The sequence below is a fragment of the Solea senegalensis genome, linkage group LG11 (genome assembly GCF_019176455.1).
Source record: "Solea senegalensis isolate Sse05_10M linkage group LG11, IFAPA_SoseM_1, whole genome shotgun sequence".
NCBI lineage: Eukaryota > Metazoa > Chordata > Actinopteri > Pleuronectiformes > Soleidae > Solea > Solea senegalensis.
In genome coordinates, this window is record NC_058031.1 from 12,401,514 (window position 1) to 12,428,661 (window position 27,148).

Sequence of the window (27,148 nt, forward strand, 5' to 3'; positions counted from 1 at the left end):
ACTTTATGCTACACTACATTATTCTTTTTCAAAAGACAGACAAACTAAAAGGCACATCCGAAATTATGGTATCAGTCCATGGTCATAGTTAGATAATTTTTCTTAATATTTTTTACACCGCTGGAGAATTATGTCTTTGAATGTTTTATGTTTTAATTATGTCTTCGGCACAAATGTACTGTTAACAGCTTCATAAATGACTAAAATGTCTAAAATGACTGTATCGGACTAATATCGGAATCGGTGGATACTTGTGTTTGTGATATCTCTAATTCCTAATCACATCACCATCACTTTAGCAACATTGGCAATGCTTCCTTCAACTCTTGCTACAACTCTTCCTCCTGCACTAACTCAGACCTGCCCACCACTAAGTGTAAATGCGATATACAGTATATGTCCAACATTGCTCGCTGTAAATCTTTATTTTACAGGTCTTTCTATTCTATATTTTTAAATATATTTTAAAACTATATATACATATGCATATATATGTTTTATATGTACAATAAACTTTTTAATTTATAGTTCACCTCTGAAGATACTTCGGAGGATCAAAACCCATTTAATCTCTGAGTGTACAGTAACACACACTCATAAAACACGCACACACACACGCACATGCACAGTATGAAATCTGAGACGACCTGCTCCCTCTCTGAAACAAACAAACAAGTAAACCTACACTATGAACACTACTTGATTATAAATGAATACAGAGTCAATATTGGAGCTGTCCCAGGCAGGAAATCCCACTAGGATCGCTTTTGTGAACACATACACACACTCTTCATAAAGTCTATCATGCTTACAGGCCGTGGTGATGACGCTGTGTGGGTGTCTTACTGGAAAATACATGACACCTTCACCCCAGCATGGCCTCTCCTCTGTAAATAGCATTATGCGTCGTCGTAGACCTGGATGTTACTATCACCGGGGTTAGCTTTTGAGTTGACACACAGAGCATGGCATTTAATGTGCTCTCAGTGTTGGACAGCGAGGAGAGCCTGTAAGCACAACCCTCGCCAAAATGAGCCTCAACCCTGTAGAAAAAAAAAGGGATAAGAGAAAAGACAGGGGTCAGCAGATGAGAGGGGAAACAAAGGGGAGGAGAGTAGAAACAGCTGAGAGGAGGGAATAGAGAGGGGAGAGAAACAGAGGATAGGAAGACAGAAAATAAGGGGAGTGGGATCCTTATCCTGGAATAGCAAGCAACTGGAGCTGCAGACTCCACCCTTCTCACCCCTCCCCTGACTCTCTCTCTCTCTCTCTCTCTCTCTGAAGCACTCTTGCAGTCTGTCATTTGACCAGGCAGTTCACAGAGGCAAAAACTCAGCACCAAAAAGAAAACAGAGGGGAAGAGGGGAGTGCTCACTTCAACAATGTGCTTGCTGGATTCGTTCTTTGGCTGTTTATCTCCAGCTGAAAACACCCTGTGAGTGTGGATTGTCTCCTTGGCAGCTGCTTTTGTGGACTCTTCTTCTTCTCCTCCTCGCTGTGGATGTGGGCTTTAACTTGGGAAGAAGATCAACTGTCACCTTTTCGGGGGTTTACACTTTGAGGAGTGACCCTCTACTTGTGTGACTGAGAGAAAGAGAGTGTGAGAGAGAGAGAGAGAGAGAGAGAAGGGTGCCGAGCCATGCCCACCTCTGCTCATGGTTCAACAGCATGAAAGGGGGCCACCACCACCATCGCCACCGACGAGGCTGTGGATGCCAACACTTGTTCCGTAAAGTCCTTGCCAAGTGTGGTTGTTGCTATGCCCGAGTCAGAGGTCAGTCAGACACACTCACACTCACTCACACTCACACACACGCACACACACACACACACACACACACACACACACACACCCTCCTTTGACTTTATTTTGGAAAAAGTCATTTTCTTTGTGTTATGTGTGCGAGTACAGTTTGTTTGACTGTAGATGTTTCTGAACTGAGGCAATAATTGATCCCTCTCATCTCCTACAGCCTCTCCTCTCCACTTAACCTTGCTCTTCTCCTCCACATTTTTTTTTAGATGAATACCCCCCCACCCATGCCTTATCGCTCTTTCCATTCCTCCGTGTGTGCTAAAGCTTTAAATGTAAGCTTCAATCCTCTCGCCTGCTCTATCCACCTCCACTTAAAGCAACAGATGTGCAGCACGTACACATCTGAGCAATCATATGAAAAAAAAATCCTCCACCCCCCGCACACAGATGAGTAAAAAGAGATGGGAAAGAGGACGCACATTAGAAATTCTTGACATGAAGACAGAGATGGAGAGCCGAGGGAGAAGAAGTGTGAGTTTATGGGGAAAAGAGTGACTGTCCTCACCCTGATGATTATGATGAGTGTATGTCAGTCAGGGAATGTGCTGCACGTGGCTGGATGAAACACAGAGGGGGGAAAACTGAGCAACTCTGAAACATTCCTCTGCCCCAAACAGTGAAGAAAACAGCAGTTAATCTAACCCCCCCACCCCCACAATATCTTCCTCTCTCTCTCACTTCAAACTCTTTCTCCAACTATGCTGTTTGCTGTAATGAAGTTCATCAGTAGTCCATTAGAATAGTGTGGTGGATTAAAAAGAGTGGGTGGCATATGTAATAACAAGAAGGCTGGTGAGTGCACACAGTCGTCCACAGGATACGTAGCTTGTTTAGAGTTCATACAACACTCGTGCAGGAAATCAGAAATCACATCTCTCAGTTGCTTTTCTGTCACTGCCTTGTATACACACATAACCCGCTTCCACTTTGGCTAAAACATCAGCAGCGTCTCATCACGGTACATGAATTTACACTGCGATGCCACGTTATGTGTTTGTTCCCTTTTACAAGCCTACTTCAAAGGGATCAAATGTGGACCTACCCATCGAGGCTCTGTACATGGGGGAAGTAAGCTTTCACATTATTGGCCAGCATTGCTGGATACATACCTCAGATTCCTTCAGTTTAATCTCTTATGTAATGGATATTCTCCTTTTCCACAGCCTGCAGCTCCCCACTGCACCTTCTGCCTTGTTATCATAGAAAATACATGTACACTTAGATCATAATATATAAACATGTGGGATCGGAAGAGTGAAACATTTCAGGCTATTAAAAGTAAATCGCAACAAGAACGACATCTATCAGAACAGAACATTATTGCAAATAATGAAAAAAACTTTTGAAGTATGCAGAAGGCTGTTCTTGGTGGAGACAGAAAATCTCTTGATCTTACTTTACAACCTGAGCAGGGAAATATGAGTCCTCTCTAGAGAAGTCATATTATAAAACTACTGTAGTCTCTACTTAACTATTAATGTGGAGCTGTGTACTCCAGCCCCCTTGTTGAGCACACTAAGTACATTTCTATGTTACTACCTCTAGTTTCCTCCCACTGCGATACAAAGCAGCTCACAAACTGTCCTTTTCTAATCATCCAAGCAGCTTCTAAAATTGGCCAGATGTCAGGGGAAAAGGGGGCAGGATGTGCGATTTCTTTTAAAGCACCTTTTTTTTCTCTCATTCTCTTTACAGCTCCGTCTCGTCACTGACATTTTACCTCATACACTTGGCCTTTTAGCCTCATTTACTGAATCTGAGTCTGTTTTGGTAGCTTGTATGGTGGCAGCGCGCCCTTGGCTGACACTCAGGACTCTGCTGTTTCTGCCGTGGTGTTTACAGGAACAACACTGAACAATGAAGGCCTGGCTTCACAGGCTCGAGTCATCTGCGCACCCAAGACATTGCACCTGTAGGTCATTGATATCATAGCATAGATCTGCATGTCTGTTTTTCATAAACAGTAGTGGTGCCTGGATTGTCTGCGCTCCCAGCGTGTGAGACCATATCAGCCGCGAACAAAGGATTTCCTCCTTTTATGAGTAGTGACCAGCCGCTCCATTTTATCTCATGTTACTGTTTACGATGCGCCCACACCATTCGGTGACTCTAAAAGAAGCCACTTCATTGACACAAGAGGAAATTATAGTATACGGCATGATTCACTTCCCACTCGGGAGTAATAACACTTATACACTGGTGACACGCAGTACGGTATGCCATTATGTGACACCACATGCCTCCAAACACGTGCACTTTCAAATCAACACACTCACATGTAGCCATAAGTGGATAAATGGCTGAACTCAATCATTTCAGCTGCTGTCACTCAGACTAAATGACTGGCCCAAGATGGTCATTGCCAGTTCTCCCTCCTCCACACGACTGTCTTTAATGCGGAAAATGAACTGCAGTGCGTCAGGAAAGAGAGGCAAATCAATGGTTTGCACCGGTGCTGTACATTTTCAGGAGGAGCACAAGCAGTAGAATATCCTATAGCTTGTCTGAATGTGTAAGGGCACTGTTTGCTGGGTGCATTTTCCAGGTTTATTAGCTGACAGTTGCCAGAAGGCATAGATTTAGAGAAGATATGACCATATCCAAACAGGAGTGCATGGCGAGGGGAGAGAGTATTGATCCGTACATGTTAGAGGAGATGGACAGGTGGAAATTTGGATGTGGTGAATGAGAAAAGCATGCATCAAAGAACTGGTGACATTAGTAGACTGGCTGCCAGTGGCCCATTCGTGACGGCTTATTTCCAGCAAAAACATTTGAATACATGCATGGTGAAATATTATGATACATAAGAGGGTTCAAATAGATTCTGGGCCTTTGTTTGATATCATCAAGTGTGTATTTCACAGGAGGACATGCAACTTGTGGATTTATTAAAAATACGTACTTGAATGTGCTAAACTCCTTTTTGAAGATCAAACGCTGAAGAGAGGAATTCAAACGAAACGTCTGTGCAATTTTCCCCTCATACGTACAAGCACACGCTATAATGTAAAGCATGTAAAGCTGCAGTGGAAGCCAAAACAATCATTTCTGAACAGCATCTTGACTGTGGAACAGCCTCCCACACTCCTAATGGTATTTGTGAAGCATACTGAGGGAAAGCTGTCATAGAAGAATGCAGGCTGCCAGTGTGACAGAGCAAACGGAAGAAAGACAAGCATGGAGAAGATCACTTGTACAAGATGCAGATAAAAGAATATTTTTTAGAATATCAGACTTCGGATTTGTTCTGAATCAGATTTGCAGGTGCTTTTTTAGGCTTGAATAAAACAAACCCAGTGTGTGTTTGTGGAGTATGAAAATATGTGTAATGAGAAAATATACAAGTGATTTAGACTGCAGATGGATTTTTTAAGTGGCATAGCATAAAAATGCATTTGCAGGAACGCATTTGTATGGGAAATATAGAAAATATACTGTGTGTTAAGTCTATCAATATATTTAAGGCTACACAGTTTGTAGTTTAAGTACACTATAAATGGAACACCAAATAATTCTTCCCTTATGAATGGCTTTATCATAGTGCAAGGAGATTTCAAGGTGTCTGTTATCTCCTTCCTTTCACTCTCACTCTTTTGGGTGTGACATTTACACAGAAATATTCCGATCTATACACTATAGAGGCTGTAAGCAACTTAACTTCTGTCAAAGCTGAGCGCAGGTCAGTTGTAACAGCAGCACAGTAGCAAAAACATCTTTTCCTTTAATAGAATCTCCATCTTTCCCCTCGTAACTACCTTTTCCTCCTGTTTCTGTAGTGAATACCTCTGTATTCTTCTACAGCTTCCCAGTAAAGGCATTTGAAATTTACATGTGCATCTGTAAGTGTATTTATTTGTGAGTGTTGGAGGCTGGTGTTGACTCATGCATGCAATGAGCTAGGACAAGGATCCCCCCCAGCAATGACATACACACCCACATGCATATAATATATATTCACATGGCTGAGTGACAAAACATAAAAAGACATGTTTAAATTCAAAGAATTCTAAATGGAGCCTCAAAGTGCCCGAAACCCCATGTCCTCCATATGTGTTCATCACGAGACACACACATGTGGTTGTGACACACGTATAGTTTTGACTGACCAACAACGGACAAAAACCTAATCATTATTCACATGTCACAAAAAGAACAGCATATTCTTTTTACAATTGACATAAATGAATTCATAATCCTAATATTTTATATATCACTCAACCAATCTCCCACTCGATGAATCATTTCACCCCTTCAATGCTTTGTACATTGTTCCGTAAGTCAGTCAGTTTATTCCCCCTTCATACTTTTGAGCTATTTATCAAAGTTCAGCCAAAGACACGGCTCATTTGCTGCTTCTTCCAGTCAATTTAGGCAAAAGACTTAATCATAGCAACAGAATTATTTTTATCCACTTGCCCTCCCCGTATCCCTTAATGTGGCCTGAGTTTCTGCTATGTTTTTTTTTATACATATAGAAACATGAGCTGACCTCTGACCCTAAGACAATGAGTAATCATCAATATCAACTGGAATGTACTTCTGACAGAGAGCAGCTCCCTTGAAGGAAAGTTGCCTTGTTGACCAGTGTGTCTTTTTATGTCTCGTCTTTGGTCATCATCTTATAAGGGAGAACTCGGACATTATGGAAAAAAGCAACCCAAATAGCTGAAATTGAAGGTATGCTGCCGGACTGCTGTGGCTCTGCGTTGTGTTTGTCAGTCTGGGATATTTTCAAACGTTGCACCCCAGCCCATCCCTGCACCTCATCATCTCCTCCTGACCTGCCCCCCCCCTGTACAACTGACCTCCTTTTTAGTGTTCCTCTTGCACATACAGGAGAAAGAAAAAGACCCTGAGAGAGTTTAAAAAAATAGTAGAAAAGATTAGTACCAGCCTAAAACTGGATGAAAAAAAAAAATCAGCCGTTCTGAATTTTGAGGTGAATATTGTATGATTTGCTGGCCAGGAATGCGAACACCATGTAAAGCATTAAGACCGTCCTTTGGGCATTTTTTTTCTCTCACTCTCTCACTCTCTCTACCCTTCTCTCCCCGACACCCCCCCACCCTTTCTCAGACTGTCCGGCATACAGCCAGTCAGCCAGTTATTAATTAGATCTAATTATGTCTTCTCCCCTTTTCACTATTTTCATCATCTCCCCTTTTTTCACGTTTCATTCTCCTTTCCTTTTTGGCTCCTCTCAATGGCCTGGCTCGAACATATTTCCAGGGTTCCAGTGAACTGCTTCCTCTCTTTTTTCTCGTCCCCGGGCCTCTGTTTGTAAACGTGCAGAAGAGAAGAATGAGGGAACAAATTATGAAACACAGGAGTGCATTCCATACCTTGTTTAGAAAGAATTCTCCAACAGCGCAGAGGGGGAGAGGAGCCACTTCCCCCTGTGATTCTTACCCCCACTTTCAGGCCATATGGGTCTTTTTACGTCTGTGGTCTTTTGGGGTATCTGTTACATTTGTTCCCTAAAGTTAGTATATTAGTGTTTGTGTTCTACTCACTCTTCCTTATGTTCAATCAAAACCTACAAATTCTAACGCTGCTGCAATGAAGTGTTTTTTTCATTCAACAACACTCGAAGATATTTACTGTAACTCGTTGCAACAGATTGACAATAACTATAACTTCAGTATGTTTCGGTGATGTTAGTGAAAAAAAACGAGTAGTTGTGTTAGTCTGACTAAAACTGGACAATCTGTCCTGGGCACTCTGTCAATGTGCCACAGTTCCACCCAAGATAATAGATGATGATACTCAGAATAAGAAGACAACAGGGAGACAAACATTGTAAAACCCAGAGGGGAAACTTTGGACGACAAGGAGCTACCTCACATTATTGAATATTTTAAAGTTCATTGACGGTAGGAAGGTCACATGGTGGTGCAGTGGCTAGGTCACTGGTCCAGACCCTGGTTTGACCGAGGGCCTTTCTGTGTGACGTTAGCGTGTTCTCTCCATGTGTGCATCGGTTCCCTCCAGGTACAGTCCAAAAACATTCAACTCTAAATTGACAGTAGGTGTGAATGTGAGAGTGAATGGCTGTGAATCTGTGTATGTTGGCTGCAGACGTGTGCAGGGCGTACCCTGCCTCAGCAGGGAATGGCTCCAGCTCCCCATGCAACCCCAGAAAATGGATGGATGCTCTGATTGTGGATTATCTCCTTTGCAAAAATCTCCTGAGAGAAAACTTGATAGAGGCCTTGCTGAGAAACTTTCCAAAACAGTGCACAAAGTCAAGCAAACAATGGAAACTGACAGTATTGAGAGCAATGTGATTGTGTTGAGGAAGTGAGCTTTAGCTTCCACAGCACTTAGAGAAGCAAACCACGCTGGTTCTTTGTTAGTTGACCCTGGGAACGACTGCATGTTGTGTCTGAGAAAAGGTTACCTCGTCCTTAATCAAACTCACTGTTTACAGAGTGGACAATGTAGAAGGATAAGTTAAGTTAGCCCTAAATCCTTTGGTTCCACTGTCGGGATCTAGAGATACATGATTATTTCTGTTCTAACTGCTCTGTCTTATGTCTGTGACAGGAGGAGAGTTGTACACGTCCATGGCACGAGTTGCATAGTATCTTATGTAGCAACTAGTAAATCATAGTGAATTCTGGCTTGAATCGTAGAATATGAGTCTTTTTAAAAAAAAAAACACAGCTGATCTAGCTTCTTGGATCTGGTCACTACAGTAGAAAATATGTGTTGAGGAAACAGAAAGAAAGAAAGAATAATCTGTCTGTTCCACAGCATTGTTAGCAAACCAAAAATTGAGCTGTTTTCTTATTTGTCAGCAGACAAACATTGATTGTCTGTTATCAGCAGGTACTATTGATTTTTACCACACACAGCTCTGATATAGCTTTCAGCAAATCTACCGTGGGTTTAATAGTACAGGTTATACCATATATAACTTAAATGTCCCCCATCAGCTTGTATAAAAATCTTTAGAACCAGTTTTATTTTATTCTTGTACAAGTGCTTAGATCCAACATGAACAAGAAACTACAAATTACCTACTTTACCTCCAGGCTAGCTCAGGATTTAGAGATTAGTGCATCTGTAAGAACGTTTTTTTATGTCTTGCTAACAAAGCTGTTCTGTCTGCATGGAGGATAAAATGGGTTTTAGAGACTCAAGTGGCAAAATTATACCTTTTCGATTGCTTTGCTTTCCTTTTGTCATTAAAGTTTATTAACCAATCTGGAACCGTTGGCCCTTAAGGTAGTCATCACGGTTCATGCAGACCATACGGGGGGATTGCAGGTGGAGCTGAGCCTTAGGCCTTTCTACAACAAAAATGCATATTCATTAGTAACCCAGCTAATAACCATATGGAGAGCTCTTGCTACAAATGCAGGATTTGATCTCAGACAAAACCCTGACAGGTGCAGATGGCTGTCTTGAATTTTAAATGAGCTTTTCAAAAGCATCCTTTGTCTTCACAGCATTGTTTTACAAATAACCAGAAGGAATGGCATACATTCAGTGTCCTGGTACTGTATACATGTAAATAAATGAATTCAAATCCACGCACATGATCATACGACGTGTGTGCTGCAGACCAGCAGGTGTGCATGTGTGTATTCTTGTTTGTGTGTGGCAGATATTTTATTTCATACTGATATAGCTAATCTTTTGTATAGCTGTCCCTCACACTCGCTCTTCCTCTGGGTTTAGTTGCTATGGCGATGGAAGTGGGGAGAAGTGGAGAGCCATGGAAAGGAACGAGAATATGTGTCTGGAAAGTCCATCAAGTGTTACTGAGAATCACAGTACTAACACGTCTTTACGTCCGCAGGTTTGCCAGAATGACAGATGCTTTTAAATGTCCAAATACGCAATATATCGAGATGTAGTGAAAGCTTGTGTATCATGTGTAGGGATGCTATGGTTGAGGAATTTGTATAACAGAGGCTTCAAGCAAACCTTACCTGCACTCCACATCCGAGTTGTTTTTGTACATACAGTAGTCCGGGCCACGTGCAGTTCAGAGAAGTGACCTTGTACACAGCCAGTGTGAAAAACAGCATGATCCCTGCAGGGCCCAGAGCTGAAAGTACCAGAGTTGTCAGGCAGACCTGAGCAGAGGCTCCGTGTCCCCACGGCCCAGCAGGCACCACAGCGCAGTCTCCACCTCTCCACACTCACACGCCTCCTGACTGGCACTGCCACAGCTGCCATATGGAATCACAATCGCTTTTAATTTGTGTTCTCGTGCACCTCTGGCAACATGGCAGCCTTGTTTACCTCTCAACAGAAGTCTGTGTGTGTGTGCCAATAATTATAGTGACGATCAACACCACTCTTTCAGCAGCAGGCAGCGCACCGCACTTTTCATCACTGTCAGGCAAGTGCTCGGCGGCTGCCACACGTTTTATGTCCAGTGCTGGTCCTCGGTGCATGACGTGTACATAAGTTTGTGATTATCAAAACAATGGAGAGAATGGAAAATATTTTCGTTTACTTTGACAACATAACATCTTGATGGCAGGACTTCTTGCCATCAAGTGACGTTGATCTGTGTCTATTGTGCAGGCTAATTCACAGGATGTCTGTCTTCTTAACTTTGTTCCTCTGTAAGATCTAAACTGTTTGGGGAAGACTCAATAGTTCTATTACTTACTTGTTTCCATGTCCTGATAACCAAAGTCGTCTTTGGCAATGGTTTTCTTTATCTGTGGCAAACTATGTATGTGGTCTGAATTATTATTTTGTCTTTCTCTTTTAAGTTGTGCCATTTTGTTTTTTCTTGTTTTTCCAGCTCACACAGTATTCTAAAGAAAGCAGTAGTTTCTTTTTTATTCCAGCTTATTCTATGCTGATCAAATTGCCGAGCTTGGTTATCGTTGCCTGTCATTGTCATTGCCTTCATTTCCTTAAGTATGGAGCAACTTTATAAATATTTATATTATATTAAGTGTTAAGTTGGCTTGGAATTTAACAGAATGCTGATAAATGAATCAAGCAAAACTGCTGCATCGGTGCTGTAATGAAGCAAATGATCGTGACTATGGAACTTTCCATCTCCACACTCTCCTGTTGATCCCGTGGCACTGTTGTGAGAATTGCAGTGTGAGTGTAATGGTGCACACTGGGACCTTAATCCCCCGACTTTGACTCGGGTCTCATGTGTGCAGGAGCAGACTGAAACAATAAATTATGCTTTGAATTTGACTCCATTCCAGTCCACTAAATTCACACAAACCACCAGACCACTGTGTTGCAGACATGGCCATTTTTGCTGTGTGCACTATTTTTCTGGCAGCTATGGGGTTGCTCTGTGCATCCTCCAGAGGTGTGATTATGCCTTTCTGAGGGTGAGAGTGGAGTCTGGTGCATTAATGCGTGTAGTCCATCCTCTCATTTTGGCTCGTTAGATTGTCACTGGTCAGTCTCTTCCCAGCAGACTAGAACAACCCTCAGGGACACCAATAAACCACACCACCAATAAATACCCTGGTGTCCATGACTTTGTGTATACCGCATGTTTGTATGTGTGTGTGCGCGTGTGCGTGTGTGCGCATTTTGTTCCCTGGAGATTACGTTAAGGCGAATGGAACTTGGCTTGTATCTCTATGAATGATTCTGGAGGAATGTCTGCATTTTTCAGGCCCACAACCACATACATGGTTTGAGTCTCACAGTAAGAGCCTGCAGCAGCATCTTACGAGAAACCAGTGTCTGCGGTTGCCACTGACTACTTATAAGGATGGACCAATTTTGACTATTGTACAACAATGAATGGAAAGTCATTGTGAATCATTGGTGTGCACATTTCATTGGGCAGTGGCTCAAGTGGACAAAAGGGCACCCTTTAGTTAGAGGTTCAGAGTGGTAGATGTTGTACTAACATACTTAATTATTTATTTGAATAACCATACACTCATGCAGATGCAAACGTTTGACAGGCATTTTAAGTTCTGCTGTCTTGCAGAGGAAGATGCTTGACCACCACTGGGGGTCTATCTGTGCACATCTGTGCTTTAAATGGTGTGAATATCATATCAACAGGAAACAGAACCTGTGTTGTAATGTGTCATATCTGACAGTCAGTGGAGTTGAGTCAGGCTCGGTGATCACTTAGGGCTGTTTCATAAGCCCTCATCAAGAAAAAGCGTCTGAATCACTCTTTCACATTGTCGCACGGACAAAAGCGTCACCTATTCAGGCTGCTCCTCCGTGACACGAGCATTGCTGTGATGCTTTACTGTGATGGAAAATGCACAGACACAAGGTCTGGCTGCCGGTTGAGAAACAGAAGCCAATGACTTGTTTTTGTATCACACGATTGTCTCCTATGTATTTCCTTCAATGCTTCCGGACACGTAACTGTGAGTTCATGTTTGTTCAGGTCAGTAGGATGACAGGAAATCTCTGTGACGGCAATGTGTCACTCTCAGAGTTACTGAGCACAAACGCACTCATACAGTATGTGACATATGCACGAGGGGGTTAACAGGGCTTAGCCCCCTCAGTTGTATTTTTGTTCCCTCTATTAAAGCTTGATGCCGCTGTAAAAATATCTACAACAACACACTTATTAACTGATTATTATCATGAATAATCCCTGCTCTCGGGGTCCATCAGCCCAACTTTTAGTTTCACCGCTCTTTCGCACACTCGTGTTCACTGGAAAGACGCGTCTGCTCGATCATTTCATGCTTGTGGGTTCAGCTGCTAAAGATCGTTGCAGGTGATGCAACCTCATCGGGGGTGAGAAGGGAGAGAAAGGATGCAAGTGTCACAAACAAAACAGAGTAGAGCGATGCAGAGCAGGGCGGCACAATAAAAGAGGGAGAGTCATGACCAAGAAGCAGGTGAAGAGGGAACATAGGTCCAGAAGAGTAAAAAGGTCCAAAAAATAATAAAATACTTACAATATATTTCTGTGAAAGTTCATCAGAGGACAGTCGGAGGGTTTCCGGTCATATGTTTCAGGTACTAAGTGCCTCATTATCTCCCAGGTCTTTCAGTCTGCACATTTGAGTGCCTGAGTGCAGCACAGGTCCCTGCTAGTTGATGGGAAGAGTGTCCATTTCCTCTGAGAGGGTGAAATATAATATACAAGTAGCGCCCGGGCTTCAGAGTTGAGAGGGCAATGCATGAGACAGAGAATCAAGAACAGGAGAGTTGTTAGTGGTGATGCGGGCAGACTTACCTACCACACTCTCAGAGCCAAAGGTTTGCTATCTCTGGCAGGTGCCTGGCATTGATGGACAGCTCAATTAATCTCTTAGACTCAGCTGGATATTTGACACGTTTGGTACCGTGTTGACCAGCGGTTTGTGTGCTGATGCTCTGTCAGGTGGATGAGACTGGAGACTTGGACCACAAGTGAAAAGTCTGTAGGAATCCATCTGGACACTAAACCTGAATAAACTGTGCATGCGGCAAAAACATGCACAGTGACACAATAAAATATTGTCAAATCAGTTGTTATCGATTAATAAATGCCAGATAATTAAAAAATGAGTCATGCTCCTGAGTCAAAGTCCTTCATGGACAGAAAACAGCACACATTTAGCACATCTGAGGCAAAACATCTAAGAAATGACATGTTCTCAAAGTGTGTTTGCAAAGTACAAAAACATTGGTACTGAAGGAAAATTATACTGTGATATATGTTGATATTAAATTATTGCTTAGCCCTAGTTTGTGTGTGTGTCTCAAGAGGCCACAGGATTGACAGAGAGCTTCAGAGTGGAGCCGCTTCGAACAAATTTGCTCCATTACAGCTGACGCTTTCAGCCTGATCTGTCAGCTCAGCAGCACTCACTTATCAACTGATCAATAAAAGGAAGTTGGACCAAACTTCTTGTAGGGGAACAACACATCCATCTATATATCATCTCATCTGACTGGAGGCTGCTGCATCACCTGTGCGATTCACGCACCATCTGCTCAAACTCTTCACATTTTTTTACCTCTGATTCAGTCAAATCTGAACCAAACTGTGACCTGAATGAGGAAATGAGATCAGATGACTTCCATCTCCTCATGACAAACGGTGTCTCACATAATTACATTTAAAACTTCGGTTTGCAGACCTCCATGCTTCATAATAATCCCCCTGTCTGAAATAGATAGAAAAAGAACTCTGCCACTAGTTGATGAACTATTTTAAACCACAATTGTATCATCTTCTGCTTTTTCATGTGTTAAATGATGTTATTAAATCTAATTAAAATGAAACATTAGATTGCTTTACTTGGGTCTAGGAGATTGTAATTCCAGAACCATCATTTAAAGTAGCTGATTATTACAAATGCAAGAAGGCTAAAGATGGTGGATCACTTGGTGTGTGGTGTCATACACAAAAGGCTTTCTGTATTGAAAACTTATCCATGTTAATCTTTTCTTATTAATACTAATAAGAAAAATAATAATAATATAATGTCAGAACAATGCACAGATAGTGCTAAAACAAAAAAACAAAACAGATTAAAATCCCATGTAAAGAACAACAGTCAACGAGACACACAAATAAATATTTAAATAAACTATTATTATTCAGACAGCCTCATTTCCTCATTCCAAAGCATTGGGGCACTGATGGACAAGACGCTGTCTTCCTGATTTTGGGAAACACTGATCAACATTTCCCAACAATGTATGGACCAAACTACGTCGCGATTCATCTTTACAAGTTACCTGCAACCCTATAAAACTGTATCATCTGTGTGAGTAAGGAGTGTGTGTGTGTACAGCAGAGATTCAACTTCTCGGGGTCAACAGGGAAGCCAACCTATATATGCACTGATCGGAAAGAGAACTGCAGTGTTGCCATGGTGACAGATGCTGACGCAACGACCCTCGTTATAAAACCCGTAAATTATGTACACCCTGCACTCTGTTGTAAATCTGTACATTTGACAGAGCCACTGTGTCATCGTGACACGCAGCCTCACATCACACAGTTGCACTGGTGTCGCCACTCACTTTTAATTGCCTCTAGGCTCAGAGAGGGTGTCAGCCTCCCTTCTTCTTTTTTGATAAGCCACCTCGGCTGATGTCTGGAGATAGTTAGAAACGTTGTTGCTGCCTGAGTCGCTGCACTGTGACCCCCCCTAAACCCTGACCTGACTGAATGTGTGCAGGGAACAACCAGGAAACACAAACCCCTGGGCCTGGACCTCGTTAGAGGTCAGAGAATCTGAGGACAGGGCATGTATCACATATGCTCACAATCATTTTTCTTTACATCCTTTGCCTTCCCCGCTGTCGACCCCTCAGAGATGTTGCATGCTTTGCCTCAAGATTTTTACTGCACTCGTTTTTCAGTTTTCAAAAGAGCAAAGAACTGTTGAACTGTAACTTCTGTTTCTTTATCATCTCATAGTCTATGGAACCGACCAGTGTTTGTTTAAATTTTAGTCTATTCCCTGCAGGGTTTAGCCGTCTCCCTTCTTTGTACCCCTCTCCCTTCAACCCACCCCATTTTACCAGATCTCCTTACACTCTCCAGGCTTTCATGTGGACGGTGGGTGGGGGGTGGGCGGCGGTGGAGACGAGGATGGGGAAATTGGCCACCCTGGGATTAAACATGCCTGTAAAATGTGTGATGAGACTGTCTTGTGGTGGAAATGAACAGGCAATCTGTAGGGTATTTGTTAGTTGTTACAATCCACAAAAGATTTGCCTTTTCCACATCTGTGTGCAAAGGTTTCACAAGCCTTTTTTTAAAAAAAAAACAAAAAAAAACAAACATAAAAAAACACGAGCCATCTTTCAACTCCTGTGAATTAATAACATGTTGAAAAGCTGAGCTTTGAACTTATCTGAATGTATTCAGACTTTGTCTTTGAAGTTCGGACGCTGAAAAAAACTAAACAAACAGGGCCGTGCTGTGTCAGTCTGAGCCGCACTGTGATAAGATCCTCCTGTGTTCCTCATATAAGAAACTCTTAAATGAAGTCAGGGAAATTCTCAGACTTCATAAAAGCTTTTTGGAAAGTTTATTTTCCCCAAATTGTAAGGTGGTTAAATCAATTTTCCATTGCTGCGACATATAGATACTGTTTCAATAATAATAATAATACCCAAGTTCTGTCTTAGCAGAAGAGTGTTTTCCCATCTGTTGGAGGTTGGTGATCATGGGTCAGAGGTCGGGTCTAGGGCATGAAGATGGAGGGGAGGCATGATTGACCTGCATTTGCACACAACAGATAAAACACTCAAGAAACTCATCAGCTCAGAGGGAGGCCTGTCTGAGAACCGAGGAAGGGCGGTAGGCAGGATAGGAATGGAAGACAAGACAGAAAAAATAAACAATTAGAAGCACGGGCCTTCCCTTCTACACAGGATTAAAGTGGATGTCCGGTCCCAGAACCCCCTTAGCTCACTTCTCATATCCTCCTGACATCACTTTGCAGCAGCAGCAGCAGCCAATCTGCAACTAGTTCAGTCCTGACCTCAGCTGTCTGCCTTACATCAGCGTGTGCACTGGTCATGTGATGTGATGCACAGCTCAAAAAAAAAAAAAAGAGAGAAGGAAAGACGGTGAGCTTGACATAAACAGAACAGTGTGTCTTTTATAGTGGAGCGACTGCACAGCTGTGTTTGAAGAGGAAGGCTATTTATACATCTACACTTTGTTTTGATTTCTCTGTTTACTTCTTCTCTCCTGGTGTGTTGACATGTCTCCTACCTTCAGTCCTCCATCACCTCTCACTCACCAACACTGACGTGACTGCATATTCCCTTTAAAACAATTTCCTCAATTCTCTTTTTGGCAGTGTTGTTTTTGTCAGTAGATTTATTGATTGTGTACTCTGCCCTTGGATCTAGAATCCTTTATCGCCTCGTCATAGGTCTGGGCAATACTTTTATATAGTTTACTATGATACATAAGTTTTTTTGTCCATATCGGCCAGCCCTAATTTTACAAATAAAAAAACAACAGCTTTATACGTTAGTTCATGCAGGACACTGTAGTCGGTATGTACATATACAATGTTATTCAACATCTTACTTAGGCTGGCTCTTGTACAGGGGGGGTTTCATGCATTGCACTCCCTGTTTGGCTGAGCATGCTGCTTGGCCAGTTGAGGAAGTTTCTAAAGAAATGAGTCATCAGCACCAAGTCTAACTTATTTGTTGCAATAAATGGTTTAATTATGAGAGTGTTCCTGACTGAATCCCCTTTTCCTCTCCTCCAGACTCGTACTCGGCAGCAGGCAGTGAGGGCAGCATTTCCACGTCTGTGGCATCCCTGCCTCCACAGGCATCAGGCAGCTCGGTGCCCAGCTCCCCGGGCTCCAGACGCTCTGTGAGCACCCTGAAGAAATGGCTCACAAATCCTGTCCGCAAACTCAGTGCTGGCGCCACTGCCAAAGGAGAGCGTCAGGTCCGCAAACTTGAAGGAAAATCTCCATCTTTTCCATCCCACAGCCACAGCCAGGATCTGGGCACCCCTCCAAAGACAGATGAGACTCTCACCATCCTGCCTGTCACCCACAGAGAACTGGTGAGGAGTAAAAACGTTAATATTACAAGGATGAGGTCACATGAAAGCTTTCATCTAATACAACTGCAAACCAAAGCCAACATCCCGAGTGTGGCTCGGTTACACGTGCAGTAGTTTTAGAATATCGACAGAGAATCAAGTTTGATGTAGAGCTGATCCTCAGAGAACTGTGCATCAGGAAAAATATCATCCGTCCATTTTCTACTGCTTTCTCCTCCAAATGAGAGTCCAGCTCCCCACTGCAAGACAGGGTACACACTGGACAGGTCTCCAGTCCATTAGAGGGCCAACATATACACGGACGAAAACCATTCAGTCTCACACGTGTCCAATTAAACCTTTTCCATGTTTTTAGTCTGTGGGAGGAAACCGCAGGCCCTGGAGAAAACACCCACCCACACACACACACACACACAGGGAGAACATGCAAACTCCACACAGAAAGACCCTCAATTGAACTGGGATCCAAACGCTAGTCATTGCAACACCATGTGTCCCAAAATACATAATGAAAGTTGTAAATGACATGAAATAACAGCGTTGCTGGCTCAGCCTGTAGGGACCCATCTTCTGTAACTCTCTTTTGCTCTTGGGCAGAGTTCACTACAGATATTTTGCATCATGTTGACATTTGTTTATTCTGACTTTATTCTGATTGTGTGTGTGTGTGTGTGTGTGTTGCAGGAGTGGAAAGATGGCCTGGCAAGCCCTGAGGACCTGTCACCAGCTACACTACAGTCCCCGAGCTACATAACTGACTCACTTATTGGCTGTACATCATTGCCAAACACCCAGGTGGGTCTGCATGATACAATGTAAAACTAGTAGTTGTTTTTTTTTTAAATTATTTTATTTTTCTTAAATAGCCTAATCACAGGTTGTGATAGGAAGCCAAAATATATGGCCGCCATAGTCGTGTGTGCTGCTGTTTTTGTGAATCAAATTGGGCTATGATGAGATTCAAAGACCACCAGTTTACTGTTGACACTCTCTGAGAGAAATAGCATTTATACTCTCAGTAAAGACCCAGTGTGGCAGGATAATGACATCAGTTTTATTTGTCTCCATGGTCCCCCACTCAGATCTGGAAATGACTCCCCCACTCCCCGCCGACAGTTCAACTATCAAACAAAACAAGCTCAGTAATGCACACACAAGCGCTGCTGTCTGTTACCACACATCCACAAACCCACTACAAGGCATGTGGTATGCACATAAATAAACTTGTACATCTTGTCACACACACACACAGACACAGGTTTGTGCAGCTACTAATCTTAGTACAGGGCATTGATTTCAATTAACTTTGACAACCTACAAACAAAGCATTATCCCTTACCTCAACCGTAACCAGTTAATTCCTAACCCTTAACTTAACCACAATCAAATTGATTTAAGCCCTATGCATGATTTAGAAATGAAGTTCTGCCCCATTAGGACCCGGTTTTGGTCCTCAGGAGGACTACTGACTCCTGACACGGTCAGTGTTTATGCCAGAAAAGGTCTCTCAGAAGATCAATACATCAGACACCCGGAGGGTAGAGTCTGACAGCGACCTGTGTGATGTATGACTCGTATTATACATGTTAGAAAAGGACATACCTGGAGATAAATGGGAAATAGCATGAAACGGCAGAGACAATGACAGATGACTGCACTTCTATCAACTGACTAACAATGCGGTGTGTGCGCGCACACATGCTTTCATTTCTCCCATCAAACCCTCGCAGCCTGTCGCTCGTGGCAAAGAAGTGTCTCATGTCCTCATGTCAGACCGTTCCTCGAAGCTGTGAGGTGAAAGCGCGGTAGAGACTGAGATTCTCTGGAGCAACTGTACTTTTATGAATCAGCAACGCCCGAGTCCATCCGTTATAACACGATAATGCCATCTGAGCATTTTTGAGCGTCTGCAGTGGGTAAATCGACACCGCATTGCTCAAGTTCTAATTTCAGTCTCAACAACACATCAAAAAGAATTATTTGATTACATCACGGATGGATGAGGTCAGAGCTGTTGTGTTTTTACTGCCAATCTCCTGCAGGGCAGAGAGGGAGACAGAGGGAGAGAGAGGGGTAGAGGTAAACAGAGGAGAGGGAGAGAGGTGGAGAGATTAAATTATGTAGGTCAGTCATATCCAAGCCATAGTTTTTGTCTCTCTCTCTCTCTCTCTCCCACTTTCATCAACCACATCATGTCTGGTGTAATATATATTGTTGTCTTTCATCTTTTCTCCAAACTTTTCTCTTCCAGCCACAGTGGAGTGTAGGTTATGATTAAATGTTATGGTCAGTGGAGTTTTATTGTGATATACGCCAGTATTCAGGATTCTCTTGTGTCAAAAGGGAAGCTGTAAAAAACTGTAAACCCTAACATTTATTAATAACTAATAACTAAAGAAGAGGATCAATTAAGCAAAGACAATGGATGTAAAATACTTTAATAGATGCAAATTATAAAATGAACACACTTGGGTGACTTGGACACAGTATCAAACAGCAAAGATTTTTAAAATAAAGACATAAATTAATTGCTTTCACCTGAAAGTTGAAGCTCATATTTTTATAAATTTTTTTAAAGCTGTTGTCTTTTCTATTTTGTGAGCGTCTGAGTAAAACACCCCCAAAACAATTTAACAGTGGGAGAAGAGGGAAGAAGAAATTTTTCCTGTGGGCTTCGCCACTGCACATCTGGAGGTGATTAAGCAGCCAGGGAGACCTGTCAGCCAGGCTGGAGCAGTCCTCGCAGGGCAGGACAGGCAGGGGGAGCGATGGTCTCTGTGGAGCCTCTCTGTCTCTTCCTACAACACAGTGTCTCCTCTCTGCACAATCACTGTCACTCCTTTGAGACAAAGTTCACAACTTGTAGATGCCATCAGAGAAATGACGGGCTAACAAGTGGAATCTGGTCAGAGAAAAGTCCTTCTTTTCTTTTGCCTTTATCCACTCATCCATCTATTTATTTCTTCACTGGTCAGCAGCCGCCTGCCAGGGTAGTCTGGGGGATTAGGTGAATGTCTGTGGTGGGTAAGCAGGTTTGTGTATGTGTTTAAGGTGGGGAGGTTCTGCTCGACTGGGACATTGAGACACAGGGATTGAGGTGAAGACAGACAGCGGCTCATATACGTTTACACAGTCAAGAGTGACAAGAAAATAAGACGGAAAATAGATGTAAGCACTATGTAGGGAGACACAATAGCATAAATCGGCCATCTTAACATACGAGCGTACATATTGTGACAAAGAACTAGGTCACATAAACATGTGTGCAGATGTGAAGCATGTATCCATAGAGTTAGTGATGACTCAAGTCTTTGTAGGCTTTGTTTTGGTTTGCACAATGGCCATATTTGTGCAAGGATCCCCACAGGAAATGATATCAATTCCAGGAAAAGGCAAGAAGAGAAGGCTATGTATAGAACACACATGAACACCATCGATTGGATCAGGACAAACTTTCCTGCGTGCCGTTCTATTTGCAGCCAATAAGGCAACACCTGACTTAGGAATGATGACGTAGATGCTGCTATTGTAAGTGATGTGTGATGTCTCTACGTGCAGCTCTGAAGCCTCAGCTGGCAAAACAAGAAAATGTAATTTATGAATTCACGCATAAATCATACATATCATGGACATGCTGCAAATGTATTCCTTCCCCTGTGAACCTTGAAGAGCATCAAGAACCTTCAAGGCTTTATTTGTCATCTCCTATTTTCCTTATCTCTTAATCAGTTTTTCTGCGTCTCTCTGTGGCCGAGGTGCACATCACACATCATTAACAGTGACAATCTGAATCTGATCTTCTTATCATTCAATCTCTGCCCCTCGTCTCTCTCTCTCTGCTGTCCCTGGTCACCTTGGAAACCCACATCGTTCCCATCCCTCTCTTGCACTTAAACCTCCCTCCTGTGTACTTTATTTCACGTGTGAGCCATATTACTGGCACTGGACCTCTGATAAGCATTTACACTGTTTGTTTGTCTGTCTCTGCCTCCTCAGGACACTCAGTCCACCAGTGTTTTACCAGATGACAGCGCCTCCGTGTTGATGGATGACACCTGCAGCCAGTGGTCAGCTGTGGCCGACACTGAGGAGGAGAGGAGAAATGCTTTGGAGAAAAGCATGTATGTCTTTTATCAATGCAAATGGATCTCAAACGTTAATGCTCATGGCAACAAAGCTCTCAGGAAAATAATGGAGAAAAAAAACCCCAACATAATGTATTATAATCTGTAAGATTTTATCATGCATTCTGCGAAAATTGAAGCACTTAGTTTTATAATAGAGTCCAAAAGAGACTAAGAGTCTGCAGCAGCATTAGCAGCACTACAAGGCTGTGTTTAGTCACAGTTGAAATAAACATTAACATAATAACATGCTCATAAAATCAACTTCCACTACCAGTCTGCTAAGTAGTATATTATCATACTGCTTATAGGAAAAATAGAGACAGTGCTCTGAGATTGTGGGCTCGATTAGAGTTGCTGAGAAAAAAAAAAGAAAAAAAAATATAGATATCAGTTTGACCAAACATTCATTCATTCATTTATTGGATGAATGTTTGCTCTGTACATTTCAATTGTGTACTTCTCTAAAATAGAATAAAACAGACTTTTTTTTGGCCTCACAGCACCGTTTCATGGTCTTCATCAAGTGAAGTTCCAGATGACATAAAAACAACTGAGAGCCATTTCCATAGCAAAGGAGTAAACTCAATTTGCAGATGAAGACGTTGAGATGCAGTCAGACCTTTGTAACAGCTTGTCAGTGCACAATGTCTTTTATATAATGTATTCCGATCCAAAGTGTGTCAGTGACGTGTGCCCTATAGTTTAACCTAAACTTTGTTATAGCAAAAGCACATATGGAACGTAGGAAACTGTAGCATCTTGTTAGTCTCCCTCGGAGTCGGGGTAAAATGGCCCTTATTTAAAGTTAGTGGTTGTCTTAGGTCTTGTGGATGCTCATGCCAACGTTATCTTCCTCATGCTCTACCTACTCCCCTATAGGCCTCTCCTCTGCTTGAGTTCACAGTTGGAGAAAGTTTCCTTATATGCCTAAAAACTTTATCCAGTCAGGATCTCAATAAAGTTCTTTGCTGCTTCAAACTGTGCTATGGGGTGACATATGGAGTGAGGTTAACGGTGAAGGTCAAGAATGAATGCAGTCTCTCTCAAATTTGACACGCTGCTGTATGCTGAAAGACAGGAAGCATGCACTTAAACAGGGGCTGTATTTCCCCCTCTATCTGCTACCAGAACATTCACCCTTTTTATGATATGAAAATACAGTTTGGCAAGTGTTACATGCCCTTATTTTGTGAACTATATTTTGGTATCATACATCTATCGAACTCTAATTCCCTCTTGTTTGATTCTTTACAGGCATGTGCTGAAGGAGCTTATTGAGACGGAGAAGCACTATGTGGGAGATCTGGGGCTTATAGTGGAGGTAAACCTCACAGTCTGACGACTAAGAACACACAATCCACACCGACAGAGAAGCACGAATCCAGCCGCTGAGACAGTCTGTCAGAGGGAGCACTCTAAATCCTTATCATCACAATGTCTGCACTTCCCTGCACACTTTGCTCTGCCTACATCTCTCCTTTTCCAGTCTGTGAATTATTAGCTTGCTGAGTATTAGGTTACGAGGCCTGGAGTAGCTGGAGATATTTCAGTTCAGAGAAGAATTCTTGCCATCTGAAAGTTAAAATAGACTCAATAATAGCAAATGTGTGACTGCTGTGGTATGTTATGACAATCAAGCTACATACATATAGGTTTTTATAGGTGTGAACAGACGTCAATACTTTTGCTTTTTGCAGGGTTACATGTCCACAATGAGCTCTAAAGGTGTACCTGAGGACATGAAGGGAAAAGACAAGATTGTTTTTGGGAACATTCATCAAATATTCGACTGGCATAAAGAGTGAGTATATGATTTAAGGAGATATACTGTTTGTACACATGAGGGAAAAAAAAGTGCGTGTTTGCTAGATTGCTGTGTTAAAACTGAAAGACAAGCAGTTATTTGGAGAGTTGTGTGTTTGTGACAGAGTGGAGGACAACGGAACAATAGGTCGGGAGACAAATTTGACCTTCCATTTTGGGGATCATTGCGCTTGTAAATGTGTGTGTATATATCTGTGTGTATGCGTGTGTGTGTGTGTGTGATTGTGTGTTTGTCTGTTTTTTCTGCAGCTACTTCCTGGGAGAGCTGGAGAAGTGTTTGATGGAGCCAGAGAGGCTGGCTCAGCTCTTCATTAAACATGTGAGTATGACTTCTGTACACACACACACAAATGAGAATACACACAGGCACACATTCGTGTATATCTATCTTAGTGAGGACACTTATAGACTTAATGCATTTCCTTGGCTCCTATCCTAACCTAAACCATAACAACAAAACCTAACCCTAACATAAAGACATTTCTAATTACCTTAAAACTATATCTTGACTCTGAAGAAAGAACTTAAAAGTTTTGAGGACTACCCAAAATATCCTCACTTTCCCACAGTGTCTTTGGCATCATACGATTTCAGATGTTTTCGATCCTAACAAAGGATACACATACATACAAGTACTTGGACGAGGACTAGCCTAATTGCCCTCACTTTCACAAAATAGTCCATGAATAAATAATTATCATAAATATCCCATGATTTATGAGTGTTTCGGTCCTCACAAAGATGTCCAAACACACACACACACACACACACACACAAGGCTCCACAATGTGACTGTGCAAAAAGAAGTAACAAATACAAGTACACACACACACAGATACACACATTGTGGAAGTGTCTGGTCTGTTTCCTTGAGCGGTCCTGTTTATCCTATTCCATACACCTCTCCGTCTCTCAACTGCCCGCGTCTCGCCTTCCACTTCCCTGTTACTGATATGTTTCACATGGCAAACACACACATGAACGCACAAATGACACAGTGGCCAATTTCCAGTCTGGGCCGGGCTGCTCAGGAAACATTGGGGGGAAAAAACATCTTTTAGGAATAACAAACTCGGCTCTCACATCCTTTGATTTGGAGACTTTTCCCACCCAGAACAGCAACCTTCTTCTTCCTTCATGTCCTGGCTCGAGGGTAAAGCATGCGAGAAAGAGTCACTATTAATTATACTGTTATAGAATTGAAAGGAGCCTTAGCTGCATTGAAGAGGGAGTGCAGGCAGAAAAAATAGATTTATGCGTATTGGTTAAGTGGTGGCACATGCAGACTGGGAAGACATGATGAGTAATTTGAGCAACTTGGCTTTGTTAAATGTCTGTGTCTTTCTTCTGCTATATTCACTCTAAACAATCCAATGAGACTCAGCCCACTGGATAATCAACAACAACAAAAAAAGGCCTGTGGGGAAATAAAGACACTGTAACTAAATCTAAACATGGTGTCACACTGTGAAGACAAGCAGAGTGGGAACACGGCCCAAATTAAAAGCAGAAATCAGCTTTTTAACAACACTCATGGACACCCATGTTTGCGTTCTGTGTTGTGTTCTCACCGACGCACATGCAGCATATGAACACGTGTAAACTTACAGCCGCACTCCTGCACAGATGCACAGTACACATGCAGCGTTTGTCTGCAGTGTTACATGATGTCTACATTCAGGTGGAGCAGCTCATTGGTCTCTAGGTTACCGAGCCATGCAGCCCGTTGCTAGGTACAGCCTTATATCAGCCGGCTCTAAAAGGCTCTGGTTACTCTGAGGGTCACCTCTGTGAATTATACATAACCTGCTGCTCATCTACGTGTAACTTGTGCGCAGGAGAGTCACATCTGCACTCCCATATCAATTAGTCACACAAGAGTCGGCACTAACCAGACAGAGTCAGCTTCAAAGGCCCCTCAGATAATTATTGCTCTGCTACCTCTCATCCCAAACAACAAGCAGACACTGCTCATTGATTCTTGTTGTTTTTTGCTCATGTTCTCTGGCATGTTTATTTACTTTTAGTGCAATCAAAGATGCTTTTGCCACACAGTGAGGCATCCGGAAGTCATCACGGCTAATTTGTAATGAATGTTTGAGGGAACGGTTTTGTAACAACGCGTTTATTTGACTTGTAACGCAGGAGAGGCGTCTCCACATGTATGTCGTATACTGTCAGAACAAGCCCAAGTCGGAGCACATCGTCTCAGAGTACATTGAGACTTACTTTGAGGTGAGTATCTGTTTATTTGTTTGATCAAATAAACAGTGTGATCTACATTTAGTATATAGGTTGTCAAGCTTCTTGACTTAAATGCAAATCAATGAAAACAATAACAAAAGAGCTAGTTTGATTACATAGTGGATTAGGATCTTGTTTTACTTTCATACTCTACATTTGTGCTTTAAACTAATAAATGGTCAATTCCTTTGAGAAAAAAAAACGGATTTCTATGCATTTATATCGTCTCAGAAATGTTTAGGCTAAAGTAAGCACACTACTCCACAAAATATAGAACATTATTATCATTTTTTTCAACGTAGACACATTTTATCTTTATATGTGGCACCTTTGAATTGACAATTTTTTTAATAAATGTTATTTATTTATTATCTCCTAAAAGTACCAAATTAAAACAAGGCTCCATTATTTTATTTTTTTTACAGTAGTTTAGGTTGAATTGTGCTTTTACTATGAATCAGAATCAGAATACTTTTATTATCCCGAAGGAAATTGTTTAACATAACATTAATACTACAGTAGATTTGTAGTAGGGACCCTACCCTCCACTAGTCAGTCAGGAATATGATGACTGCTCCCTGTAGTCAAAACGTTTGGGAACCCGTGCTATGACTAATATGCCATCGGTTAACTTTAATTTCTAAATGTTCCCATACTACATGCTTAGGCATGGCCACATGGATGTCTTTTCAGCTGCCATTTATTATTTACATTGTAATTGGTTCCTTTTCGCTGACTGCAAACACAGGATAAACGATCGAGCAGTATAATGCCTGTGATATATATCGTTTCATAATTGCCAAGGATGTCAAGCTGATCGGTGTTGTGTTGTTGTGTGTGTCTGCGTTGTCAGGAGTTGCGTCAGCAGCTGGGCCACAGGCTGCAGCTCAATGATCTGCTAATCAAACCAGTCCAGAGGATCATGAAGTACCAGCTGCTGCTCAAGGTGAAAAGCAGGACACTGCTGTGCCGTGGATCGCACACCAACACCATTGCACATGCACGTACTGGTGTTGACTGAGCAGCTGTCTGACCAGCAGGTCCAGTCGCGAGTCATGTAAACACATGAGAATGCACGCAATCGCACATACACACCTCCGTGCAGACACTGCTACTACACACAGTTTGTGATGTCTGCTCAGGCTTTGTTCTAGTCAGCGAGGATAGAGGCAAAGTACATCATGAGACTCCATTTGTGTCATACAATTTAAATGAGTCTTTGAAGATGATCATAAAATGACATCTCTGGTATAAAACTTTGCCCTTTGGCATTCAAATGAAAGGTGGGTTCAACGCCCATAAATGCTCCTCCAGATGTCTCTCACCTTACTTTGAGCAGTAAATCTGGAATGCTCTGGTGACCATGCTGTGTTTATTTGAGCAGGACTTCCTCAAGTATTATACCAAAGCTGGGATGGACACGGAGGAGCTGGAGGTGGGTGTCCTGATGCATATTATGTTTTACAGTGATATATATATATATATCTTTATGTGAAAAGGCACTCTTTTATTAGTATTATTAACATTTTATTTTTGACTTTTAAACAGAAAGCGGTCGAGGTGATGTGCTTTGTGCCAAAGCGTTGCAATGACATGATGAATGTGGGCAGACTACAAGGCTTCGAGGTACGTCTCGGGATTTTACACCATCCGGTAAAG

At 42.2% G+C, this 27,148-nt stretch overlaps 2 protein-coding genes across 8 annotated transcripts in view; both read left to right on the forward strand.

Annotated features, from left to right (window-relative positions):
- samd11 (sterile alpha motif domain containing 11) overlaps positions 1 to 27,148 on the forward strand; it is a 1,171,052-nt gene that overhangs the window by 364,715 nt on the left and 779,189 nt on the right. The gene's annotated exons all lie outside the window — the stretch shown is intronic.
- Positions 1 to 27,148, forward strand: part of arhgef25a (Rho guanine nucleotide exchange factor (GEF) 25a) — a 41,380-nt gene that overhangs the window by 9,780 nt on the left and 4,452 nt on the right. For 2 of the 4 annotated variants that reach the window (XM_044038057.1, XM_044038058.1), the window contains exons 3-12: positions 16,987 to 17,294; positions 17,979 to 18,089; positions 21,291 to 21,415; positions 22,676 to 22,742; positions 23,119 to 23,222; positions 23,495 to 23,564; positions 25,391 to 25,480; positions 26,343 to 26,435; positions 26,874 to 26,924; positions 27,038 to 27,115. In XM_044038057.1, the coding sequence (XP_043893992.1) occupies positions 16,987 to 17,294; positions 17,979 to 18,089; positions 21,291 to 21,415; positions 22,676 to 22,742; positions 23,119 to 23,222; positions 23,495 to 23,564; positions 25,391 to 25,480; positions 26,343 to 26,435; positions 26,874 to 26,924; positions 27,038 to 27,115 (1,097 nt within the window). Of the gene's footprint in view, positions 1 to 1,550; positions 1,775 to 9,979; positions 10,176 to 16,986; positions 17,295 to 17,978; positions 18,090 to 21,290; positions 21,416 to 22,675; positions 22,743 to 23,118; positions 23,223 to 23,494; positions 23,565 to 25,390; positions 25,481 to 26,342; positions 26,436 to 26,873; positions 26,925 to 27,037; positions 27,116 to 27,148 lie in introns of those variants that run through there. The other 2 variants (XM_044038060.1, XM_044038059.1) reach the window with 2 other exon arrangements.